Source organism: Gouania willdenowi, chromosome 3 (assembly GCF_900634775.1).
Source record: "Gouania willdenowi chromosome 3, fGouWil2.1, whole genome shotgun sequence".
In the NCBI taxonomy this organism is placed as follows: Eukaryota; Metazoa; Chordata; class Actinopteri; order Blenniiformes; family Gobiesocidae; genus Gouania; species Gouania willdenowi.
In genome coordinates this window covers 26,939,935-26,964,113 of record NC_041046.1, presented here as the reverse complement: position 1 = coordinate 26,964,113, position 24,179 = coordinate 26,939,935, and the positions used below count along the sequence as shown (strand labels likewise).

Here is a 24,179-nt window from a genome sequence, read left to right as displayed (position 1 = left end):
ATCTGTTATGGATTGTTTTTTTTTTCCCATCACAATCTGTGAGACGTTTGCTCGAAGCAGCGCGTATTTTGAAGGTTTTCTCTAATAGATGCGCACATAAAAGTAGGTTTCACCAATAAAAAAACTAAATTGAAAAAAACCCAAAAATAAATAAATAAAAAATACGAGGGCAACATCGAATACACGTGGGAAAGTTTGTCTGGGAAATGTGGTTAATATATATTTTTAATACGTTGCTTTTTAGGTGCGTAATGAGTTCATTTGATTCACTGAAATGCTTATGGATCATAACAGGCAAAAACGAAAGGTTCCTCATCTTGCTCCTATAAATTAATGATTGTATCCGCAAATAATGAAATTCATCAATGAGAAAAATGTTTTGTTTTTTTTGGTTTGTTTTGTTTTGTTTCATTTTGTAGGTTAAAAAATAAAGTGTTCGTGTCATGAACCCAAAGAAAAGCAGTTTTATTTAAAGGCCTGATGAACCATCGCGAACGATGCGTAAAATCGTGCCCTCTCCGCTCCAGTGCCATCACTCATTCACTTTATTCATATCCAAATTGCATTAATGTCACGTGGTTGGACCTCCGCCCCTTGTGTTTATAACGTCCCCTTTTTTTTTTTTTTTTTTTTTTTTTTGGAGCAAATAAACATTGTATAACTAGCTCGTGTCATCGGTATAGTCTCTGTGGAGAGGCCTGAGGTCCGTAGCGCTGCGTCCTGCATGTCCTCAGAGAGAGACTCTAGGCTTTGTGTAGCTCTCCTCCAACCTGAGGGGGAGTTTTTTTTTTTTTTTTTTTTTTGGAGTGTTTGGTCAACGACAGCCAGTGGTTCCTGGAAAAGATCTGAATGGTTTTATAACCAAATCCAGCTGTGGTCTGGTATGGGCTGTGTGCGTATTTGATGAGGTAGAGAGACAGAGAGAGAGAGAGAGAGAGAGAGAGAGAGAGAGAGAGAGAGAGAGAGAGAGAGAGAGAGAGAGAGAGAGAGAGAGAGAGAGAGACATAGTTTCGTCTTGTTTTCTTCTTCAATCTTTTTTAAGCATGAACGCAGAGACCTGTGTTCCATACAGCGAAATGACATCCATGGATTCATACTACAGCCCATCATCTGCTGCTGCTGCTGCTGCTGCTGCCGCCGCTGCCGCTGCGCAAGGCAGGGATCACCAGGCGGACCACTTTAGGACATACTCAGCTACTGACACCAAATACAGCCCCAGCACAGCCTTCCTGCCCAGCAAAGGTCAGGCTTATCACGGAGACAAGTCCCGGAGCCCCTTCCAGCAGGAGTGCCAGTCATTGGATGCCGCTGCAGCTGGGCAAGGCACTTTCAGCAAATACCACCTCTTTGTACAGAGGTCTCCGTGCAGAACACCCCCGGAGGAGGAGAAACTGCAGCAGGACAGGGGCCACAACGGTGGGCTCATCCCGTGCTACGGTGAGTGTGCGTCAAAGGAAAACATATTTTAAGCTATAGAAACACACGTGTTAAAAGCTACAAGCTACAAAACGGTGTAAAAAAACACATGTCGTGCCTAAATGGCATGCACTCGTGCACTGACAGATCTGTCCTGGTCAATCATTTTTAAAGAGCCTGTGTTTTAGTACTTTTCAGTCAAATATTCATATTATAAATGCGCGTATCACAAACTTCAGGAGAAAAACAGGTAGATTTCGTGCGTAAATCACCTTCTATTCGTTCCATGGCAGCAGCGGGTCGTGGCGCACAGGAGCGTAAAAAGCATAATCCTCCCCCATTCTATGAAATTGTCTCTTTGCTCATCAAAATTAAATTAGAGCACATTTAACGCGATAATCTGCATTACATTCCTTAATATTGGAGCTGAGTCGGACAATTGAATTAACCGGTTTTAAGAAGCGCTGATACTTGCGACCCGATTGGCTCCAATTAGGTTGAATTGCGCAGAGGCCGCGGCAGTAATTGGTGAATGATGAGGGCAGGAATAAAACTTTGACCCTCGTTAGGCCGCAGCTTTCTTTGGATTTCCGTTTTCTCCTCACTTCACACATCAGGTCATGGTTCTTATACTTGACCTGATGTGTTTGGGACACAACTAAACAATCCTAATTATTTATTTATGCCAAATTAAAAGTGTCCACTGCAAATCTTGTTTTAATGAAGTCTAGGAGAGTGGGAAATAAATAGAGAGGAAGGCCAGTGAAGGCGTCACTGAACGCTCACGTAACCACAATAAAAAGAAAATAACCTAATATATTATTTTTTTTTGGGGAAAAAAAAACCAAATCAGGATCCGGGTGCATTTGGAAATAATAATCTAATCGAAATCTAAAGAAAAGAGTGACTCGTAATGAGGATTTAGACATTTAATAACTTTATTTTTTTGGTTTTGTACTCGCACACACAATATAGAAATTTAAAGCCTGAATCGTCACAAATATTTTGTGAATTATCTGATAAATTGTTTCACCTAGAAAAATTAAAAAAAAGGAGGATAATACTCCGTGAAATATAACATCCTCACAACAAGACCGAGTTTTAAATGAACCGGTCTGTGGATATAAATTAATACCCCACAAATCCGACCCTCGTCCAATTTTATGACTAAATAAATCCTGTTGTATTCCCTGAAAAAAAGAAAAAAAAAGTGAGCTCTGAGTTTAATAATGATGAGGATGAAATAAAAACAACACTTAAATAAAACTGGATTATAATCTTGGAACAATCTCTGGCAGGAAATGTAGTAGAAGGCTATTTATTCCTCATCTCTGCTTGTCCATCATTATCATGGCTTTTCCTTTTGTTGGAGGAGTTTTTTTTTTTTTTTTGTTTTTTTTTATGAACGTTTGGACAGAACTTTAAAAATACTCCCTTATGGCTTCATAACAAGACACAGATCAATCTGCTCCAAAGCTCTTATAATAAGGTTTCCATTTGTTTTTATGACCCATTAACCCTGGTGAGTTGAGGGAAATGATGACTGAATAAAAATATATCGCTAATAAGCCTTTACTCTTTATTGATTAACAGCATAATCAATTAAAAACCTTAAAAATACATGAAATTCAATCATTCATTCATTCATTCATTCATCTCTTTCTTCTTCAAATGTGATCAACTCCCTAATTCTGACACTTTTAATGTTATATATCATTTTTTTAATAACCTATTAATTAAAAATACTTCATCTTGTTTTGGAGTGAAGTCACTAACACGTATTGACAAATCTCTGTGGAATAAATCAGAAGAAAAATGTCCCTTCATTGTGTGCAAGAGCTAAAACCATGATTCTATAGAAACTAATATTTATCATATTTGATTTTCTTTCACTCACTGCGACTCAATTCTAGTATAGCCTACATTCCCATTCTTCACATTTTTGCTTCAGTTCCTGCATATTCCATGTTCTGTACCACTGGTGTTAAAAATATGGCTCGCAGACCCAAGCAGGACACGCATATATGAACCATTTCAACCTGTGGAATAAAAGTAACACAGACATTTATGAACACCTATTAAATAATATAGCCTTCATGTTTAAAATCAACAACACATTCTCTCATTTTTAGTCATGTGATCGAACACGCTGCAGCACACATGGACGACTCAATCCCAGACATCCACATATTCACTCATCAGATTCTGTATCAAAGAACGCAGGTGTCAAACCGACGGGCTGCGGTCCAACGATGGTCCATCACAAGCTACTTGTGACCTTGGTGAGATTTTACAAAATGTAAATGTAACATTCTACAAAGTTTAGGTTTGACTGAGCACTTCCATTTATTATTAATAATAAATCCATCATATTGAACAACATATAACTTCAAATATCGCAATAAACCTCTTATATTTCTTAAGCCCTGCAAAATTTGTTATGAAAGGTTTTCAAATGAATATTAAATATAACATCCTAAAATACGCATTTTTTGAATGATTTTATTTTCAAACTTATGAATTATTTAATGTTATGAAAACTTTTTTTTTTTTAAGTCTTATTCTGGAAGTTAAGCCTTTGGAAAAAAATTAAAATAATTACAGGCCAATCCTGAAGGCTGGTCTGGTCATGGTCACAGTTTAGCCTTAAAATATAAATATATTTTATTGTACGCTTTATTTTACCAGCCAAATTATATATTATATCGCCTTTCAGTTTCTTTTCTAGATGCAGTTTTTCTTTATATTCAAATGCTAAAAACAAGAAAAAAGAAGAGCAACTAAAAAATAAAAAAAACGGAAAAAATATCAGCAACTTTTCTTCTAAATATCTGATGGTGTAGGTTTAAAAAAACAAAAAAAAAACAAGCTGAAATTAACTTTAAAAAAAGAAAGAATAAAATTAAGCGCTACATTTTTGACACTCATTGTTACAGAAGTAAATTGATATAAATGCCCTTCAAAATTAGCGTATTAAAATAAGCGTAAGGTTATTTTCTCTTTTGTTGTTAAGGTGACCTAATAAAAAAGGGTCCGCGACCCAATTTTGGATGCAACCAATGACTTGAGAACATGCCCTACAGATATTGACATATCTTGTACATATTGAACATATTTTAATATGCCGGAAGAAGAAAATAAAAAGTGATTTTGCAGTGGTTCTAACCATGAGTGTCCCCTGTTTATAAAACTCCCCACACACCAAACTGGAACTGGAGGCAGTCGAGCCTTAAGGTGGAAATCATTTCCAATGTTTTCATTTGAAGTGTGAGTGTTTTTAACTCCCTGCTGCATTTCCTTTATCAAACCTGTACTTCACAGCCTCCGTGTGTAGTTAAACATACTCAGAAATGCATGTTCTCCCTTCTAGTCATTTGCAGCTTGACAAGTTGAGTCAGGGGTGATGTGATGACTGCAGCTGCTAACTGTAACTGAGACATTTCTGATAGAAAGTCTCCTAAACATTTACATAATTATCTTAGAGTTCCTGTCGTGTCACTGCCAATCCAGTGGGTACACAAAATCAACACAAGTTTGCATTAAATAACGTCATAGAGTTGACTAAACATTTACGATCAAATGACATATCATGACTTTTTAAGGAAACGTTGACCGAATAATGTCAAAATAAAAAACAGAAAACTAGAATATTTAAATGTGGTTTATAGCACAGGCTATAATACTTATTTTTGGCAGACTGAAAAATTAGAATAGCAAATGACTAAATGATGTAAATAAAACCAAATTTTTAATTTAAAGGGCAAGCAATAGTTTAGAATCATGAAGTGGCCACAGCTATGGAACTCATCCCAGTATGTGTAATAGGGGTGGGAACCTCTGGGTACCTCACGATACGATACGATACGCGATACACAGCTCACGATAACGATTATCTTACGATATGACGATACTGAGATTATCGCTATATTGGTCAGGAATCAATCTATGATAATCTATGACGTAACAAGAAAAAAAAAAAGATTAAGTGAAAAAATACAATTTTTATTTTATATCTCTGAAGTGAAAAAGTGTCCTATGAACAGTGACACTATTTTAGTGCAACATTTCTGTAAATAAGTGTCAACGTACCAATGTAAACGAATAAGTATATCTAATAGTGATTTCTGTAAACAAAAAATATGGTCTTTCTTACCAGTGACACCATTATAGTGCAATATTCCAGTAAACAATATATTGGTTCCTTCAACAAACAGTGACAATATTTCTGTGAAGACGTACCTGCACGTGTTAGTGAAAAAGCAGAAAAGGTTTTGAAAATATTAAAATAAATGTTGAATCAAAAAAATAAATAAATGAATAAAAAAAAAATTAATAGTTAAAAAAAATGCGAGGATATCGATAATCGACCGTGTGAAAAATATCACGATATATTGCCATATCGAGATATCGTCACACTCCTAATGTGTAATGCCACTAAACATCAGACTTCCCGTGCACTCCCCCCGTGTGGAAGCGTGCTGACCTTTACCTTTAGCGTTCCTGCCCTCATCTGTTGTGGTGATGAGCTCCCCTGGCCTGTATGCACACACTCAGCAGAGAAAATCCATTAGCAACCCTGTTTGATCCCCTCTGGTGTCAAAGCACAGCCCTCTGCAACAGCACGGATCGAATTTAAAGTCGGAACAACAAGCTACGTAGCGCAGACTACGTGTGACGGGACTTTGGCGTTATACCGTCTACGTCTGTTGTGATGTTAGAGAAGTAACACCAGTTTTCTTTTCTCCATGAATGACACACTGCTTGTGTCAGAGGCGTTCAATGCACATTATTCTCATTTCAAATGTTAGTTACGCCATAGTTACACTTTAGAACATCTAACGTAGTGTTGCCCAACATTTTCACAGTCCAGGTACCTTTTGAGACATTTAACCTGGAGCTATGTACCCCCTAACCACTGCACACTTAATAAACACAATGGGGCAATGCGGTGTTTTTAAACCGTGGGTGCGGTCGCCTGGAATTCAAATGGGATCCCCTAAAATGTCTTATAATTTATAATAATAAAAAAAAAAAATACTGAAATTATTTTTTTAAATGTTTTAATTCATATTATTTTTCAAATTACAACACCACGCACAAAACTTAAACTACTGTATTCTATACTTTCACTCTTTGAATTAAAAATCTAGTTCATATAAAATGCAGCATAAAAATATGACTTCGTGCACTAAACCTCATTATCAAAAGCTAATTCTAAAAAGAAAACAAAAAAGTCTCTGGAGGTGCCAAAAATTATCGATATTAAAATGGGTCACGACCCAAAAAAAATTGTGAACCACTGATGTAATGTCACATACAATGTAGCCCTACAGTGAAATTTGTCTCTGAATATTACCTATCCTATTGAGGAATAATATATAATAATAATTAAAAATAATAATAATAACAATAATAATAAGCTGTATCCATGAGTAGTCGGCTAAAGTGTAATTTGTGGCAATGCACGGAGGCTCCTGACCGCTGGTCCATTTATATTCTAGTTTCCAATGGTTATTTTTTGTATTCATGTAACCCCTATTACAATATGCATACCTCTGAGGGTACCCGTACCCCACTTTGGGAACCTGGGATCTACCGTAAATGTAAATGCATTAGTTAATCATTGTAATCCTCTTTTCATCTGTTTTTGTCCCCGTCTGATTTCTAACCAGCACAGCGTCGTAGCCTCCTGTAATGTCCGTCTGGCTGATTGGTTAGAGCAGGGTGTAATGGGAAACAGCCACAGCCCAGAAAACCCGAGACACACTTCATGGACTCAATGACATGAGTGGAGGTGACAAGGACTCAGGATCATTTTACCATTTAGCCCAAAGTTTGGCAGGGTAATTTACATTAGGCTCAGTTTGCATGGCCGAGTGAGAGCAGCAGGGCCAAAAGGCTGGTGGAGTCCAGGGCTTCCTTTGCTCTGCCTGTCACTACTCCATGTTAACTGAACGTGTGTGTAAAGAACAACAATAGAAGTCTGCATCATGCCTGAGCTCAGCTCCACGTTTAGCCTTTCATTGACCCACTGAATGTCCACCAATGCCTATCACTTCTATCTCACATATATCTATAATAGTCTTCATATCAGGCAGCATGGTGGTTGGCACTCTTATGTCAGAGCCAGAAGGCCCTGGGTGTGGAGTATGCATGTTCTCCTAATACTTTTTAAGCACATGTTCATTACGTTTTGAGGACCTTTTTACAGCGATGATACTTGATTGTACTGTAATTGCTATGGAAATTCTTTAAAAATGGTCAATTATAATTTAACGCAAAACTGTGGAACCATGTTACAGTTCTATGTACAGTTCTACACACATGTAGTAAACAAATATTAAATTATGTTTCATATCAAGCTTTCCCACATTTTACCATTTAGAAAAAAAATTAAATCTGACACAAAAAAAGCTCAGACACCCACAACAAAAATATTAAAAATTATATTTTCATTGATTAGGAAACCTAACAATGTAACCAACAGATAGGAAAGAAATGAGATGATATATATTTATTTTTTTAGTGTATTTTACAGATGATTTAGGACCTGTTATCATAAGAGATGGTAACAGAAAGCTAACACAAGGAAGGTTATAACTTTTATTAGGTTATTTATTTCAGGCTCAGTAATTGTGATTAATTGTAATTGAACTTTAGTAATTGACATGTAATCATAATTGACTTTCTGAGGATAAAAAAAGAAATGAAATAAAAATGTAATTTAATTGTAATTGGAAAGAATGCTGGTCACCGTACTCATAATTTAGTCGTAGTTGAACACGGATCATTGAAGACGTAACTGTAATTTAAAAATGTAATTGACTCCAACCCTGTTGGCTACACAATTTCCTCATATTTTACATGCTGCAGGGCACAATATTTATTCTTGTCACACAGCACGAAATGTTTATGTGCTGCAGAAGTGCAGGACAATTGTTGGTTTTTTTAAATTTTTTTTTTAATCATGCTGCGCATCATAAAATGTATTTATATGTATCATCCCCACCCCTACCAAACCCAAACCCTGAATGATGGAGTTGCACATATAACTTCCAATTGAATCGAGTTTAAAAGTTTGTGCAAAAAAAATGTGCAAGTTGTGTTGGCACGCGCACAAAGTGAAACTATAATTTTCCCACGAGATCGTGTTGGATCATTGATAGAAACATTACAAAAATGTCAAGCTACTATAAGAATGATATTTTTATACAGGAGTGGGTTCAAGATAATTAAAGAAGAGTAATACTGGTTTCTATTGGAACAAAAACCAGTAGGAATATGTGCTCCAAGATGGCTGACTCTATTTACTAGTGCTCTACTACTGCTGTAATGGATTGTCTTTTTTTTTTTTTTTACTTATTTGTGACACTTTGGACCACAGCTTATGTAGTAGAATTGACAGGTGTTACTTATACTCTGTTTATGTTAACGCTCCATGTTACATAAAAACAAACCTTTTTTTATTGAGCATTTGGTTTTCCTTCCTTCCTTTCGTGTGATTAATTTCATGATTGATCCTCTCTGTTCGGCACTAATTCAGATTCAGTTTTCCTTTCTCAGTCTGAGCAACATGTTGTTAATCTCCGTCAGTCCCTGTTCGCTGTGTAATTTATAGTGTTTCCTCTTAACACCATGAGCTGACCCCTGCAGTCGCTCTCAGTAAAGAGGCAGGGAAGTAGCCCCAATGCTTTACAGCCAGTTAATTTACACTTTGATGTTTTGACTGAGAATTAATAGCTGTCCACACCGAATGTCTCTCCAGAACAACATTTTCACGCTGACACTCAGCCTCATATATCAACTGGGAGTTGTGTGAAGGTTAGCTCCCCGTTTTAAAACCAGCTGTGTTGATTCTATGCAAGAGTTATACATTTTGCTCCGTGGCTTTCAGTGTTGTAGACGAGTCACCATAGCCTGAGTCCAAGTCCTCTTGTCACGTTTCATCCAATTTACCAGAATATTCTTTACATTCTTTTAATCTGAAGGGCTACCACTTTGATTTACACTTCTATTAAAAGGATAAGGAACACCAAGAAATGTTCAAGTGTTACATGCAACATTTAATGTTTTCTAAATTTATGCAATTGTTTCAATACATTTCATAAAGGACCATCATGTTCTTGTTTTGAAAGCCACTAACAATGTTTTAACCAATCGTAAAACATGTGACTTGTTTGTGCAATTTGACAAGTTTGTAATATTTTATAAAAATCCTCTCTTTGTTTATTTAAAACAACACTGTTTGCACAATCCAAACACCAAATTAGCAACATCTTTAACAAGATATTTGCAACAACTGAACACATTGTTTTAGTAAAAAACAAAAATCACATTTAAAGATGGTTAATTTAATAGAAATACTCATCAAGTCCAGCAGTATTTAACTCTACTAAAGTTCTGACTACATCTGTCATTTTTGTTTATCTTTGTGAGTTTGAAACCTGGCAAGTAAATCAGATTTTAGATGGAGCTCATTGGTGACTACAGCTCCTGAGGGCACCTCACACGGTCCACGAGGGCTACAAAGTGCCCATGGGCCCCATGTTGGTGACCCTTGCTTTACATGCAGAACACACATAATGTTACCTAACTTTCGTGTTTAAGGTTGCACGTTTGTGACGTTAAAAACATATCACAACTTAACCAAACATCGTGGAGCCATTGCTTGAGTAACTTTAGAGGCCAACATTGTCTTCATTATAGCAGCTAGCTTATGACAACGTCATCAACAGTCAAAGTAGCATTAGCATCCGCATCTAGTCACTTCTCTGGGGGCCTCCTGGACAGATGTCGGTTAAAATTCGACATTTTCTTCGATCGTTCTGTGACAACAATAATGTTGCTATGCATTTTGCAGCGCTGGCTGTAATATCTGTAAAGGCAAAACGCACAGCCAACGGCACGTAAACACACACTCAGTTAAACACACATACCAGAAGAAATAAGTAATAAAAAATAAAGTAACAAAATATGAATTGATGAGTAATTCTCAGAGTCCTAATTCTGCCAGAGCTTGAGTCCGAGTTCAAGTCGGAGTCATCAGTACAGAAACAATGTGTTTTCAACTAAAATCACAATAACTGTCATTTTCTAATCAAAGATGTTGTCGTGGAGGTTTGTTGGTTCAATAGTAGGACCTACTGATGAATAAATGACTCTTTTATACACAGCAGGTAAAGTTAGATGAAGCGATAAGCACATTATGAAAGAATTGAAGTAGCATATGTTCGGCACATTTTTATGACTACATTGTTATCAGAAGAACTTACTCATGTTCTTTACACATCTGAGATCCTCTGCAGGAGGGGCCGGGGCCCGCGCAGACTGCACAGATAACATACAGGACACATTTCCAATACACACTCCTGCCAAAAGAAACCTCAGTGATGTAATGTCCACTGCCTTTGATCAGGAAGAGGCCTCAGGATTTCACGCACAGCTCCAGCTTTGGGGGGAAAATAAAAGATAAGACAGAAAAACTGAAACATATTTATTCAAGCATGAAGCACATTTGTTCAGTTTAAGCTTTGGGTGAATCCCGCAGCAAAAAATCACCATCAGCTCCTCAGCACCAGCCTTTTGTCCAGCTACTGTGGGCGATTCATCACACCACAACTTACTGAAATGCAATCAGTCCTATAAGTCGACATATTGTGCGCATTAAAGAAAGACAGGTTTTATGCTCTTCTTGTCGATGTAAGAAAATATTTTTAGCTTTTATCTTGCAGATGCATGAGACTATTCATGAGGACGAGGTCACAGAATTAAAAACTTTAAATAAAGATGACTTTTTGTCACATATGTTCGGGTACTTACACAAATTTCTTCCTCTGCATCCATGGGGAGCAGTGGGAAACCACAGTGTAGCACCCTGGGAGTTTGTCTTGCTTGTAGGCACAGTGAAGACCTACAGCAGATTGGAACCAGTGACTCTCCTATTACACGTCTTCTTCATTGACCATTATTATTATTATTATTATTATTATTATTATTATTATTATTATTATTATTTTCCCCTTGTCTGCACATGCTGTCGAAGGTCAACACTACATGAAGTGCATTTTTTATGACAGCAATGCATGTTTTGTTATTGCAATTAAATAAATAAATGAATTTATTTTATTGCATGTATTTTAACCATCACCAACCCTCCATAAGGAAGGGTAAGAGAGGGCAGTGTTACACCAAGGTGAGGGGAAGGGAACAGGGAAGAGGGAGTCAGGGTAGGAAAATGGAAGGGGTTGGAAAGAGTTGACTGTTTTAAGGTGAGAGTGCAATGTGATGTTATCGTTGTGCATATTGTGCTTCGTTGACCTTTAGACCACAACTGCAACTGCCTTTGTGTCATTCAGTGTTTGTTACGAAGCCAATAATGCTATTGTCAATGTGCAAAGTCAAGGTGAATATAATGATCAGGGCTGTCATGTTTTGACGGATATTAAATAATAAGTACAAATCACTGTACTACTACGCAACATTTAGGGTAGGACTCAAAAGGTTTCAGCTCATTTCTGCATCAGCTCATGCATTGATGAGCAAATGGTCCGGGGCAGTAAATGGCAACTAAAAAAAAATCATTAAGTAGAGTTTGAAACACTGTCTTTCATTGTCTTTCCTTCTTTATGGCACCAAATACTCAATCGGATTGGTTTGTTGAGCAAGAGGCAGCAGCGAAAGAAAGAAAGAAAGAAAGAAAGAAAGAAAGAAAGAAAGAAAGAAAGAAAGAAAGAAAGAAAGAAAGAAAGAAAGAAAGAAAGAAAGAAAGAAAGAAAGACAAGAGCACTGGCACAGACTGCAATGGAGATTTATGACCCTGAAGCTGCTTTTGATTTTACAGTGAAGCTGCAGCCATGATGGGAGCACGTGTGCAAAGCACAGAAATCTTTCTTCATGTTTGGCTGAAAAACTACTAGAAATCAGTTAAATTGTTATAGGAACTGAAGCCACAACAAGGTTCTGATAAGGTGCATCTGATACAAGGACGTAAAGCGATGCATGTGTGTGTGTGTGAGAGAGAGAGGTGTTTATGAGTGTATAATGGAGGGTGTATTCCAAAAGAACAAATCGGTCCATCTCTGCCATTCCTAAATTATGGCCAGTGTGTTATTTAACCCGGCCCGTCACGGGATGATCTATGAAGTACGACTGGATGCCGTAAGCAGCCGGAGATCCAAGCCATCCGTTACACACTCTGATAGCCCAACACACTGACACAAATGTTCAGCAGCAATTTTCACACAAGGACACAAAACATGACACACTCCCCACCGCCCGCAAAACTCAAATGAACTGAAATCCATCTTAAAATATTGAATGGATTTGAAGTTATGTTCTGTACATAGAGATGAAATAGATGGTAATAGTTCGATTCCCTGCAGACTATGAAGTGCGCCTGTTCTTTGTAAGTTACCCAGTCTTTCCCTCGCGATGAGTCAGATGGTAAAGGCTCCAGCTCTCTGCAAGTCTGACCAGGATTAGCAATGTTTGCATGTCACCAGTTGCAGTCGCAGATGCGTGCAGAGACCAGAAACACAGTTGGCCTCCAAAAAAAAAAAAGAAAATAGAAGGAAAAGACAGATTCAGTCCTGTGAATAAGGTGCCAAACAGAGGGAAAACATAAAGTCCAAACCTGGACAGATCTCTTTCTATTGTCTGATTCACTTGGAGATTCACACATGAGTTTAATCAGCATTGTGGCCTTAAATCTTGAAGAAAAGCGGTAATACAAAAGACATTAAACACACATTTATCTTGTTATGCTTTCATGTCATGTCAACTAAAAGTAATAGCAAAAACAGGCCATCATTTTTAACTGGACATAACAATATTAATAATGATAATGGCTTTGATTTATGTGCCTTTTTTTTTGTTCCCAGAAACTCAAATGTATTTTTTTATTGACGTAACAGTCATTCTGGCGGAGGTAAACCATATCTGTAGCTGTACCATGTGGCTGTCAGTAGGTGGGAACTGACCTTCCAACCACCAGATAAGGACACAAAGAGAATTACTGGGAAGAGGCGGGCTTCAAACCAACAACACTTTTAAAACAACAGTGGCTCAAGAGACAACACCTTAAGTATTCATTGTCATATTTGTCTCTAAGAATAACACATTCTGATGGTGAACACGTGCCACCACAATTTCAGCTTTTTTTGTTTTCGTGCTGCGCGACACAAATTTCCAATTTATTTTTGCTTCAATCTGAATTAATTTTGTGCGCTTCATTCAGGGTTTGGGTTATATCGTACCCTGCAGCACGTAAAATATTAGAAAACATGTTGCCACACACGAAAAAATTCATCCAGATGCATTTCATGCCATTGTCACAAACTTTGAGAGACTGGACTGAGAAAAAACACAGTAGCTGTGTTTCCATTACAGATTTTTGCAAAATAAAAGCGATATTTCTAAATAGAATGGAATAGTCTTTATTATCATTGATCACAGGTGAACAACGAAATTATGACGGAATGTCGACAAAGTATAATTGCGCGTTTCCATTAAAGGTTGTTTTGGGCAGGAGCCTCGTAACTGGACTGGATGGTAAGATGGACGCTCAGAACCTCGTTATAACGTTCTGCATTCCTTTGTTGTTTCACGTTTACTGTGGTAGTAATAATTTTAACGTATAATGCTTAGAAATGTTTTTGGTCTCCTCTTCTGTCCACACGTTTTCTCGGAGACAAGTGGTGATGTGACCAGGTACGTCACGTTCGGTGACGTTTGCGGAAAAAGTGTTTCCAAGACACTTTTGCAACACATTTCAATATTGAAACGTCCGATTTTCCTCCTCATGAAACTTTTTAGCAATATTTGAGTATTTTTTCAAAATTCAGGTGTTTCCATTACCAGCTTTTATTGCGTTATTTTGATTTCATGTAATTCCAAGGGTAGTGAAAACTCAGCTCATGTCGTCTATATCCCAGTTGTTTACCTTATGTCACCTCTTCTACTCTCTGCAGGTAAAGACAGTTCTGGTCTGGCAGACTCAGATTTGGGACCGGACTCTGACCCTCCTGGGATGGACACCAGATATCTGACGGGGAAGGAACAAGGTGTCAAGGTGGTCTCTGATATGCAGCCAGGCGCAGATTTGGCGAGCCCTCTGGACAAAGCAGACAGCGGCGAAAGCAACAAAGGAAAGAAGAGACGCAACCGCACAACGTTTACCAGTTACCAGCTGGAGGAGCTGGAGAAGGTCTTCCAGAAGACACATTATCCTGATGTTTACGCTCGAGAGCAGCTCGCACTGAGGACGGACCTTACAGAGGCCCGCGTACAGGTAATGCCTTACATGTAGCAACAATGCACTGCACTGCAAAGGAAGTAAAACTACTTCTCTTATAGTGAATGTGGGAGTTTGCGGTTTGATTTTGGCCCCCATATGTTAGACCTGTAGGAAAATACGGAAGATCCCTACATCACAGCAGAGTGGCGTAAATAACTCAACCTCATGGATCATTCAGCATCTGCTGCTCAGCAGAGATAACGTCACTCACAGAACAACACCAGAGATTTATCTGCTAATGTAGGAGTCAAGAGAGAGTGTGGGGGAGTGGGAGCTCACCGAGGCCAGGGGCCCTGTAGGGGGTGGTGAGGTCTGAGCCGCCTGCGCCTCATATGTCCAGACTTTCACTAACAGATGGGGAGACCTGGTCGGCTCTGCTGGTTCCACGGCATCAACACAAACTGCTTTTTACTCTGAAACGTTAAAGTTTAGTTGTACTTAATTTGTGAATGTGTCCTGTGGTCAGCATGTGTGTGTGTGTGTGTGTGTCCTCACTGTCCTGATACAAATTACTTGATTTAAAGCAGGGGTGTCAAACTCATTTTAGTTCAGGGGCCAAATACTGAGCAGTTTGCTCTCACATTTTTATGCGAGAAAACAAAGTAATTTTAACAACATTGTGCCCTAGTTTTTGCACTTCTACGTATACACAAAATACAAAATACCCAAGAAACCCACAATATCTGAGCAATAAGTGATAGATATCAGTCCCAACAGGGTCTTAACTTTAAATTTCCTGGATTTTGTGAGAAATTTCTATTTAATTAAGGAAAATGTTATGTAAAAATTTGAGGAAAATTGAAACATTTTGTTAAAAAAAATTCGCTTTTTTTCAACAGTTTAACAATAAAAATGATGGCAATCATGCAAAATGAGCACCGGGAAAAACTATGAGCCCCTACAAATATTGAGTGTCATTCACACCTGCGGGTCAAATTGGATGCTCCAAAGGGCCGGATATGGCCCGAGGGCCTTGAGTTTAACACGTCATTGTCATCATGAGAATGAGCTCTCTATTGTTCTTGCACTGTGTGTGTGTGTGTGTGTGTGTGTGTGTGTGTGTGTGTGTGTGTGTGTGTGTGTGTGTGTGTGTGTGTGTGTGTGTGTGTGTGTGTGCGTGTGTGTGCGTGTAGTACGACCACCAAAGCCCTCAGATTCTCTCTGTTTTTCTTTCATTAAAGTTGAGCTCAGAAAAGAATGTGTCCCTGCTGGGGTCTCCTGGGTAGGTGTGAAACCCTTCCCATGAGCTTTCTGTAGATCAACCAGCCATATTTGAAATCTTTCACCATCACTACTCCGACCTCGCTTTTGACTCATTGCAGCAGCAGCAGCAGCACGGGACAAGATAGAAATCCATTCAAACTATAAACTCCTGCGTGACAAAGATCGTTGGTTGAAGCACAGGAAGTGTGTGCAGCCTCCAGGGTCTCTGAAGGTATGCCGCACTGCTCGTGCTATCACAGGCACTGTCTGCTTCAGATGGACGCAGGTTTACAGCTCCCAGCTCTCCCTGCGGACCTCTTAAACACTCAAGTTAAAAAGATAAAAGAGACGAGATGCCTTGTCAGTCAGAGAGGAGGCTGCTCTGAACGCGGCTCGAGTCATTCACACGCTATAGGAGCTCACAGCTCATCAGTTCTGCATCTGGGGTGGAGAGAAAAAAAAAGAAGAAATCTTACATTCAAAATATGTAAGAGTTTTAGTATGGCGGTGACTGAAAGGCGAGTTTTGAAAGAAGTAAAACTCAAGCACAGAGAAAGACGCGGCCAGGAGTTGTTTGCTTTTTCAGTCTCAGTGTTTCAAAGGAAGAGAGTGGGGCTCAGATCTGAGTCACATGCACTACACAGGAAGGTCAAAGGTCAAGGGGCAAGGGTTTCAATAGCAACACATCCTTCAGATTTTCTCTTCTGCCGGTAAAAAGCGCCCGAAAGGCGTCTGACGTGGAGTTCACAAGGTGTTCTTCGTACTTCATAAACCCAAACAGTTCATTAAGGTGATGGAGGGGACTTGGAGGGGCCCAGTAAGCAGGAAGGACGCAGACTTACCTGCAGATATCATCATTTTTAAAATAAGAACTTTTTTTTTTTTTTTAGATTTCTGTTTAGTGTGAAAATATTATGATAATTGTATAATTGTGATACTTTTAAAACCCTCATAGCTAGTTGGTCCTCAATCATTTTGTGCAGAATTCAGACAATTTACTGGCGACGTCTGCTGGGTGACGGAAAAAAAATAGCTGGAGCTCATGGTATTGTTTTCTGCTGTTTGATAAATCTCTAGATAGCCTGCATTAAAAGGTAAAGAGAGGAGTGTAAATAATTTTAAGTTCCATTGTTGGCCGAATACACATTTACATAATGTTCAATGGAAAACAGTAATAAAAACATACATTTAGTTTGAAAGGCAAGGAATAAGATTTTTTTCATGTATTATTTACTAAAGTACTCCATTTTTTTCTAATCACTCATTTTATTGGGTGATATTTTCACTGGCCTTTATGTCTTTGTTAGTAGGATTACTTCATAATTACATAATTTTGACAAATCTTAACCCAAGACAGACCTTACGCCATGGAACATTCCATTCAATCTTTGAAAAGTCAAAAAATCTCTATCATCATTAGCGAGTTTTCCAAAATTCATATCTCAGTTTGTAATTGACTGATATTTATGAAGTTTTACTCAGTTATGTCGGGTTAGTTCTTCAATCAACCCACCAAGTTTCACCTGAATCAGATCCGGATTGCGCATTTCATTGTAAATTTATAAATTAAAAAAAAATGTCGTCCTCATGCATTTGAATGGACCTACTTTAGCATTATTAATGGGGATAGAAATTTCTTCCAAGGCTTTTAAATTTGAATGATCATGGTACCGTGATCAGGATCACTGATCCAGATAACTGCTAATATCTGAATAAGAAGATATTTGGCACTTGGCAGAGGTTTGCGGGCTCTGAGTGCGCTACGCTGAAACACGTACTTAGATATACTTGTTTTATAAAGTGCAGGTTCTAAAACACTGGGACATTATCATTGCAGCTAATAATGATATAATAACTTTAGTTGAAAAAGCTTCTACATGATTGAGTTTCTCTTTCTTTTTCAGTTTACGGGGTGTGTTTGTGTGCTTAGCTTAGCTTTAATTGACAGGGGAAATCAGACATGATGTGGTGGAGGAGAGAATAAACTTTACATTTAATGAAGAACAACAGTGGTTTGAGGTGTTTCAGTCATATTATTATTAGTACTTTGTGGGGGTGTGGTGGTGGGGGTGGGGTGGTGTTGGAAAACCAAAGCCAGGCTCAGCCCTTGGATTTCTCCGTACTTTGGTTTGGGGGGCTGACATGAGTGACAGCAGAGGCGGGCTATCAATCCTTTGAGCCGCTCTCTCACTTCAAAGTGCACACAGCCCCACACGGCCCTCCTGCTGGGGCCAGTTTGGCATTTCTCTGCTCTTTCTCTCTTGGGCTGTAACATAAATAAAGCCTCAATGAAGGTCCACCAGCTACTTAAGCTGTCAAGGTCTTTACCAATTACTGTCACAGTGCAGTGTGTGCAACACAGAAATGTGCTTTCCTGGTGTAATAGCCCACAGACTGCATGGCTGTACAGCTACAGAGGCTTTGGTGGAACTGTGTGCGGATACAGGAAGGTTATGTTACAGGGAATACCTGCAAACATTTCAGCAGGATTCATGTAATTACCACAATCATCAAACAACTGTGTCTTTAGAGTAATAGTGAACGTGTGTTTGGGATTGAAGGTCCCGAGTGAGACATAGAGCAGGAATGGAAGTGTGAACCACCGAGAAAAGACGGATGATCTCGTCTGATCCGAGGGTTGCATCAATTCATGAAGGAAACGACGTGCAGAAGTCACGAGGTTCAAGTTTCAGGAAATTAAAAAAGAAAATGAGAACTAACCTCAGTCGTAAACCATTCTCCCTTTCAGGTTTATAGTGCAGCAGTTACCAGTGTAGACGGAATAAGAGAAGTGGTATCAGAAACCAGTGAGGTAGACAAGTTATTGTTGTTGAGTTTATAACACAATCAACACAACCTCATGGTTTTTTCAAAAGTTTAGAAGAGAACCTTGTCAGGTGACATCCGAAGCCCACAAGACACAAATGTATATGGATTGGCTTTAAATGCTCTGATGGAAAATCAAACACGCTGAAGCTTTGGGTAAACAGTGGCGTCAGAGTGAGATGTCAGAGATGATTACAGACAACAAAAAGCACTCTGTTCCTGTCAGCGATAAATAAGCAAAAGTGAGACGGACAAGTTGTGTTTGGATTACTTTAGAAAGCTTGTTCTCAGACTCTACTACCATCTCCTCTACAGCTTCATATGTTTATGCCTTTTAATCAAAACGGAATAAAGACGACACAATCGAAAGAAAAATAAAGTGCTCCAGGTATTCATTTGGATTCACTGCCTTAAGCATTTTCCCAGGAATTGGCCTTTATAAAGGAAACATGGATTTCTATTGAAAGAGAAATATTGATCTATCTGTCAAAGGTTTTTGGTTTCAAGTGTGCGAGAATACTGTACACCACTCAGTTATTTGTAAACAATCGGAATGTTCTTTTAAAATGTTTGCAGGTTTGGTTTCAAAACAGAAGAGCCAAATGGAGGAAAAGGGAGCGCTTTGGTCAGATGCAGCAGGTCCGGACTCACTTCTCCACTGCTTATGAGCTGCCACTTCTAACACGCCCTGAGAACTACGCACAGGTAAAAAAAAAACAAAAAAACAAGGATTTTAATCCATAATAAATATCTCATTGGTCAGGAGAGACTATTTATAGCACGTTGACCTGTAATTCATTCACATAAGCTGTAGAATAGAAACATTCCACTCTGTACTCACATTTGGGACCAAATTAAATCTGGAGCCAATTTCTAAAAATCACATGAGTGGCAGCCAAACTCTTATAGATACTCAAGTCCAACACTGAAGATGTTTTGATGATATATTTCCAACATCCATGATAGAAGCACAGCTGAATTTATATTTAGGTATAAACTTGAACAAAGAAACACATGCAAAAAAAAAATTAAATATACAAAACGTTTTTTATAAACTTATCAAATCTGATCCACCACCTGTTTTTCTAGAAATGTAATCATTTGTAGGATCATCAAGATTTGATCAGGATCAAGTTTAGTTCTAAAAAGATGCATCTTTGGAATTGGGTTGATTTCAGCTTTTGAATTTCAATGAAGGAGAAAATAGTATTTAAATCAATCCAGCACCAACTTGTAAAGCACACTTTTATTTACCCAGAAAACACACATTGTGAAACAGACCTGTGCTCTAATAAATGGCTGTATGAGCAAGCCCAGGTTATTAGATTAGATTATACTTCATTTTATCCCACAGTGGGGAAATTCACATGTTACAGCAGCCAAAGACACATAGAGCAAGCAAACAAGAAAGGTAAATACAAATACGGAAAGAACAAATTAAAAAAACTTAAAAAGAAAATAAATAGTTGATATTGGTCAAGATAACAGTATAGAACCCCTTCTGGGAACCCTTGATTAGATAAAAACCCTTTTAGTGAATACTCAGAGAAAAGCTGTACAGAAATACAGTTTAATATCATCTAAATATGTCTGTACTCTTTTAATCTGTTCTTTTATTAAGTGTTTCAGTAAGAAATAAAACCCCTTATTAATAATATACATTTATTTTTTATTTTTTTGTCCCTTGTCTGCACATTCTGTCGAAGGTCAACACTACATGAAGTGCAATCTTTTCACGACAGCAATGCGTGTTTTATTAATTGTATTGCATAATTGTGGCCATCACCAGCCCCCCCTAAGGAAGGGTAAGAAACACTTTATTAAAGGGAGGACATAAACAGAGAGGGCAGTGTTACACCTGGGTGAGGGGAAGGGGAACAGGGAAGAGGGAGTCAGGGTAGGAAAATGGAAGGGGTGGGGAGGAGTCAACTGTTTTTCAGGTGACAGTGAGATGTGATGTTATAGTTGTGCTTATTGTGTTGTGTAATCAGTTCATCCAGGCTGGTGACAAGTGTGGAGAAAGTGAAGCGGGCGACGCAGCACGCAGCTGAAATATAATGGTGGTGGCCGTGAACAGAGGGGGGGAGGGAGGGAGTGGTTATACCTAAAACTGGTATTTGGGACCAACGTGTCTAAGGTTATGCTCAGTACGAGCTTATCCCACAGCCCAAGGCCAGTGCATCCATGACCAATGTTTGTGCAGGAACCACTTGTGTGGACTCAGGCACGAAAGTGCAGCCAGGCCGGCAGAAACAATAAGAGCCCTAGAGACCTCAGACTGAGAGGCAGCCACTGCCACCACATGAGCAGTGTAATAAAATATTATTAATAGTAAAACCCATTATTACCCACTACTCATTGTAAAACCCCACTTATCACTTATTTATATATTTTCTATACTGTTAACTTGTCCAGTATCCATTATTACCCCCCTGCCAACTGTTTAAGATAGGATAACCAAATGTGGCGTGTGGCTTCAGGGTATCAATACCTTGATGGAGTTTGAAAATGAGAAGCGAGCAATTATTTTTTCGGAGTTATTGCCCTTGTTCCATTTTTTTTTTTTACTCTGTTCGAGGTATCTTCAAAGGGGACAACTTTTCTTAGAAAATGTTTACGATAGTAATTTTATATTCTGATGTGATAATATTTTCTAAGTTAGATTTAGGACATTTAGGAAAAGGTTGTGCGTTATAATGAGAACCAATCTGGTGAGGGATGTTGATGACTGTCTTCTTGTTTATTTTATTTTTTCCCTAATTTTTGTATTTTGTTTTGTTGCTTTTTGTGTCTTTGGCTGCTGTAATATGTTCAATTCCCGACTGTGGGATAAAATAAATAAATAATCTAATCTAAAGATTGTGTGAGTGGTGAATAAATAGATCCAAATCTGATTTGCTGTCATTTCAGATTCAGAACCCGTCCTGGCTGGGTGGCAGCAGTGCAGCGTCTCCTGTCCCAGGCTGCGTGGTGCCCTGCGACACCGTCACTCCCTGCATGACGCCACACCCACACTCTGCCAGCGGGCTCAGCGACTTCCTGGGCGTGGCCGGCCCCGGGGGTCACGTGGGTCAACCCCACATGAGCAGCCTGTTCGGAGGATCTCACGGCATGGCTACAGGCATCAACTCGTACGATCTCAACATGGACCCTGACCGCAAGTCGTCCAGTATCGCTGCTTTGAGGATGAAAGCCAAAGAGCACAGCGCAGCCATATCCTGGGCCACATGATTTGGTAACATAGGCAGTGCCTTGCTTCGCAGGGCAGGAGGTGCTGTACTGTATAACAGGAGTCAAAATGACGATAGATCTTTAATTATTTCAAACAAATCCATGCACTTATTTGTTAATTACAGAGGTTGCTTCTGTGTGTGTACAGTGGTGGCTGCAGTCTGCATGTTTGGTGCTAACTAATTCTTACCTTGCTATTTAAATATTGAGCTTTTTTTTTTGGTTTGTTTTTTTTTTTTTTATTCTTCACACCTTATAGTATTGGTTTACGGAAGAGTCAGCCAAACATCCCAGAAAACCTAAATTCACATTGAGCTGGCATCAGGACCCACCATCAGCCCTTTATAACACGCAATGGCCCCAAAGTAAATGGTTGAATTCTCATATATGATTGTGAGCAAAGGATCATTAGAAAACAAGTTAATATTTTAAAAACTCATTGAAAACATTTGGTTTATTAAACACATTTAAACCCAAAACTAATATCATCTAATGTTAGTGATATGAATTAAAGCTGATATCCGGAGTTTCTGATAAACATCTCCATGTCCCGCCCTAAACAGCCTCACTTCCTCCCACTGCCTCTGCCAATCTACCAGAAGCCACGCCTCTACTTTTCTGCACGGGCATTGCGGAACATAACAAGGTCGCATCGCGTCACATTAATGTAGGTCTATGTGTCAGGTAAGAGCCAAAATCATATTTACCTGTTGTGACGCGCGGCCTTGTTACCGTGCACTGTTCCACATTCACTTTGATTGACAGTCTCAAAAACAGGAAGTCAAAGCCTATTGGCTTGGTGTACTCAGCGATCATTGTATAGGAGTCTACAGGATGAAGGAGGGACTTATATACATTAATGTACAGTATATGAATGACCACCGCAGTAGACCATAGTAAAAGACTAGTTAGGTATTTTTTCACATTTCAAAAGATTCATACATACAGATTTTTCAGAAACTCCGGAAATCAGCTTTAATAATAACCATGCTGCATGCATGAATAAATCCCTTTCAAAACCAAAGATTCTTGTGGTTGAGGATCTCTGTTTTAAGGTGACTTGTAGCGACTCAATTCCCACTGAGATGAAGGGGAAAAAGCTGCAGAAAATGTGAAAATCCCAGTGTTTTCAAGTCCAGATAAACCTAAAAATAACCATCCCTTGGTGTTTATATCAGTGGCCTGGGATTCTTGCATTTAGAAGTCAAACAGAGGAGAAGAGGTTTGTTTAAGTGTGATCTGGGTGTGTGAGATCCACCTGCTGATTTGACCGGGGCTGCTGATGCACAGTGTGTGTGTGTGTGTGTGTGTGCGTGTAACAGTAGGGTTGAGTCCTGTCCAAAACAGACCCCGCTCTGTTTTCAGACGGACACGGAGTGGACACACATGAGTGTAGTGTGCACCCCTTTGTGTATCTCCTGTCCCACGGGCCTAGAAGTGCCCACCAGTCAGTGAGTCTGCAGGACAAACAGAGAACACAGCAGCAGCTCCTTTGAAGCAGAGCACAGTGTGTCCACACTTAAAACACTGAAAGGATGTGGGGAGTTTAACAGGCGTTTTGGCTCTTTTTTTTTTGCCGTCACTGGCCAAATAACCAGTGTTTCACTATCCCAAACATGCAAAGTCACCTCTGTTCCCCTCCCTTTCAATGTCAAAGCAAAACATATGAGCATTGTTTAGTTTGCCTCTGCTCATTACCAGCAAAACATGACTACGTTAACATTTTACATCTTATCTGATATTATATATATCCAGGGGTGTACCGGGACAAAAATTCAGCCCTGGCATTTTCTGTCCTGACCAGCCCACTAGATTATCAGCAACACCATGTAGAAGCCGTTATTAAGTCAGTGATGCTCAACATGTGGCTTTTTATGTATTAATTTCAATGATTCCCCCAGAAAACCTTAAAAGGGGGAAACTTTTGAACCCCTTTTTTCACCATTTACATTTTTTCCCCTTTTCACACTTTTTTCAGACTTTAGCTACCCCTTTGCCAATAAATACTGTATCTTTTTTCCAATTTTTTTTTTTTTTTGTCAGTTTTTGCAAGTTCTTTTTAACACTTATCAAACTTTTGTTCTTTCTTTAATCTTTTTATGCAAATAAGCTAAATTTTACCCAATAAATACCACTTGTTTAATTTTTTCCCCCCTACATTTTGCCTCATTTTTGCCATTTTTTCACTAACATTTTGCCACATTTAAGC

General features: G+C 38.8%; 1 protein-coding gene across 1 annotated transcript; it reads left to right on the top strand.

Moving 5' to 3' along the window:
* The first annotated feature begins 871 nt into the window (after positions 1 to 871).
* alx4a (ALX homeobox 4a) lies at positions 872 to 23,915 on the top strand. Its single transcript, XM_028439154.1, has 4 exons — positions 872 to 1,437; positions 14,385 to 14,704; positions 19,316 to 19,444; positions 21,650 to 23,915. The coding sequence occupies exons 1-4, from the start codon at positions 1,044 to 1,046 to the stop codon at positions 21,968 to 21,970; spliced, it is 1,164 nt and encodes a 387-aa protein (XP_028294955.1). The 5' UTR covers positions 872 to 1,043; the 3' UTR covers positions 21,971 to 23,915.
* The last annotated feature ends 264 nt before the right edge of the window (positions 23,916 to 24,179 follow it).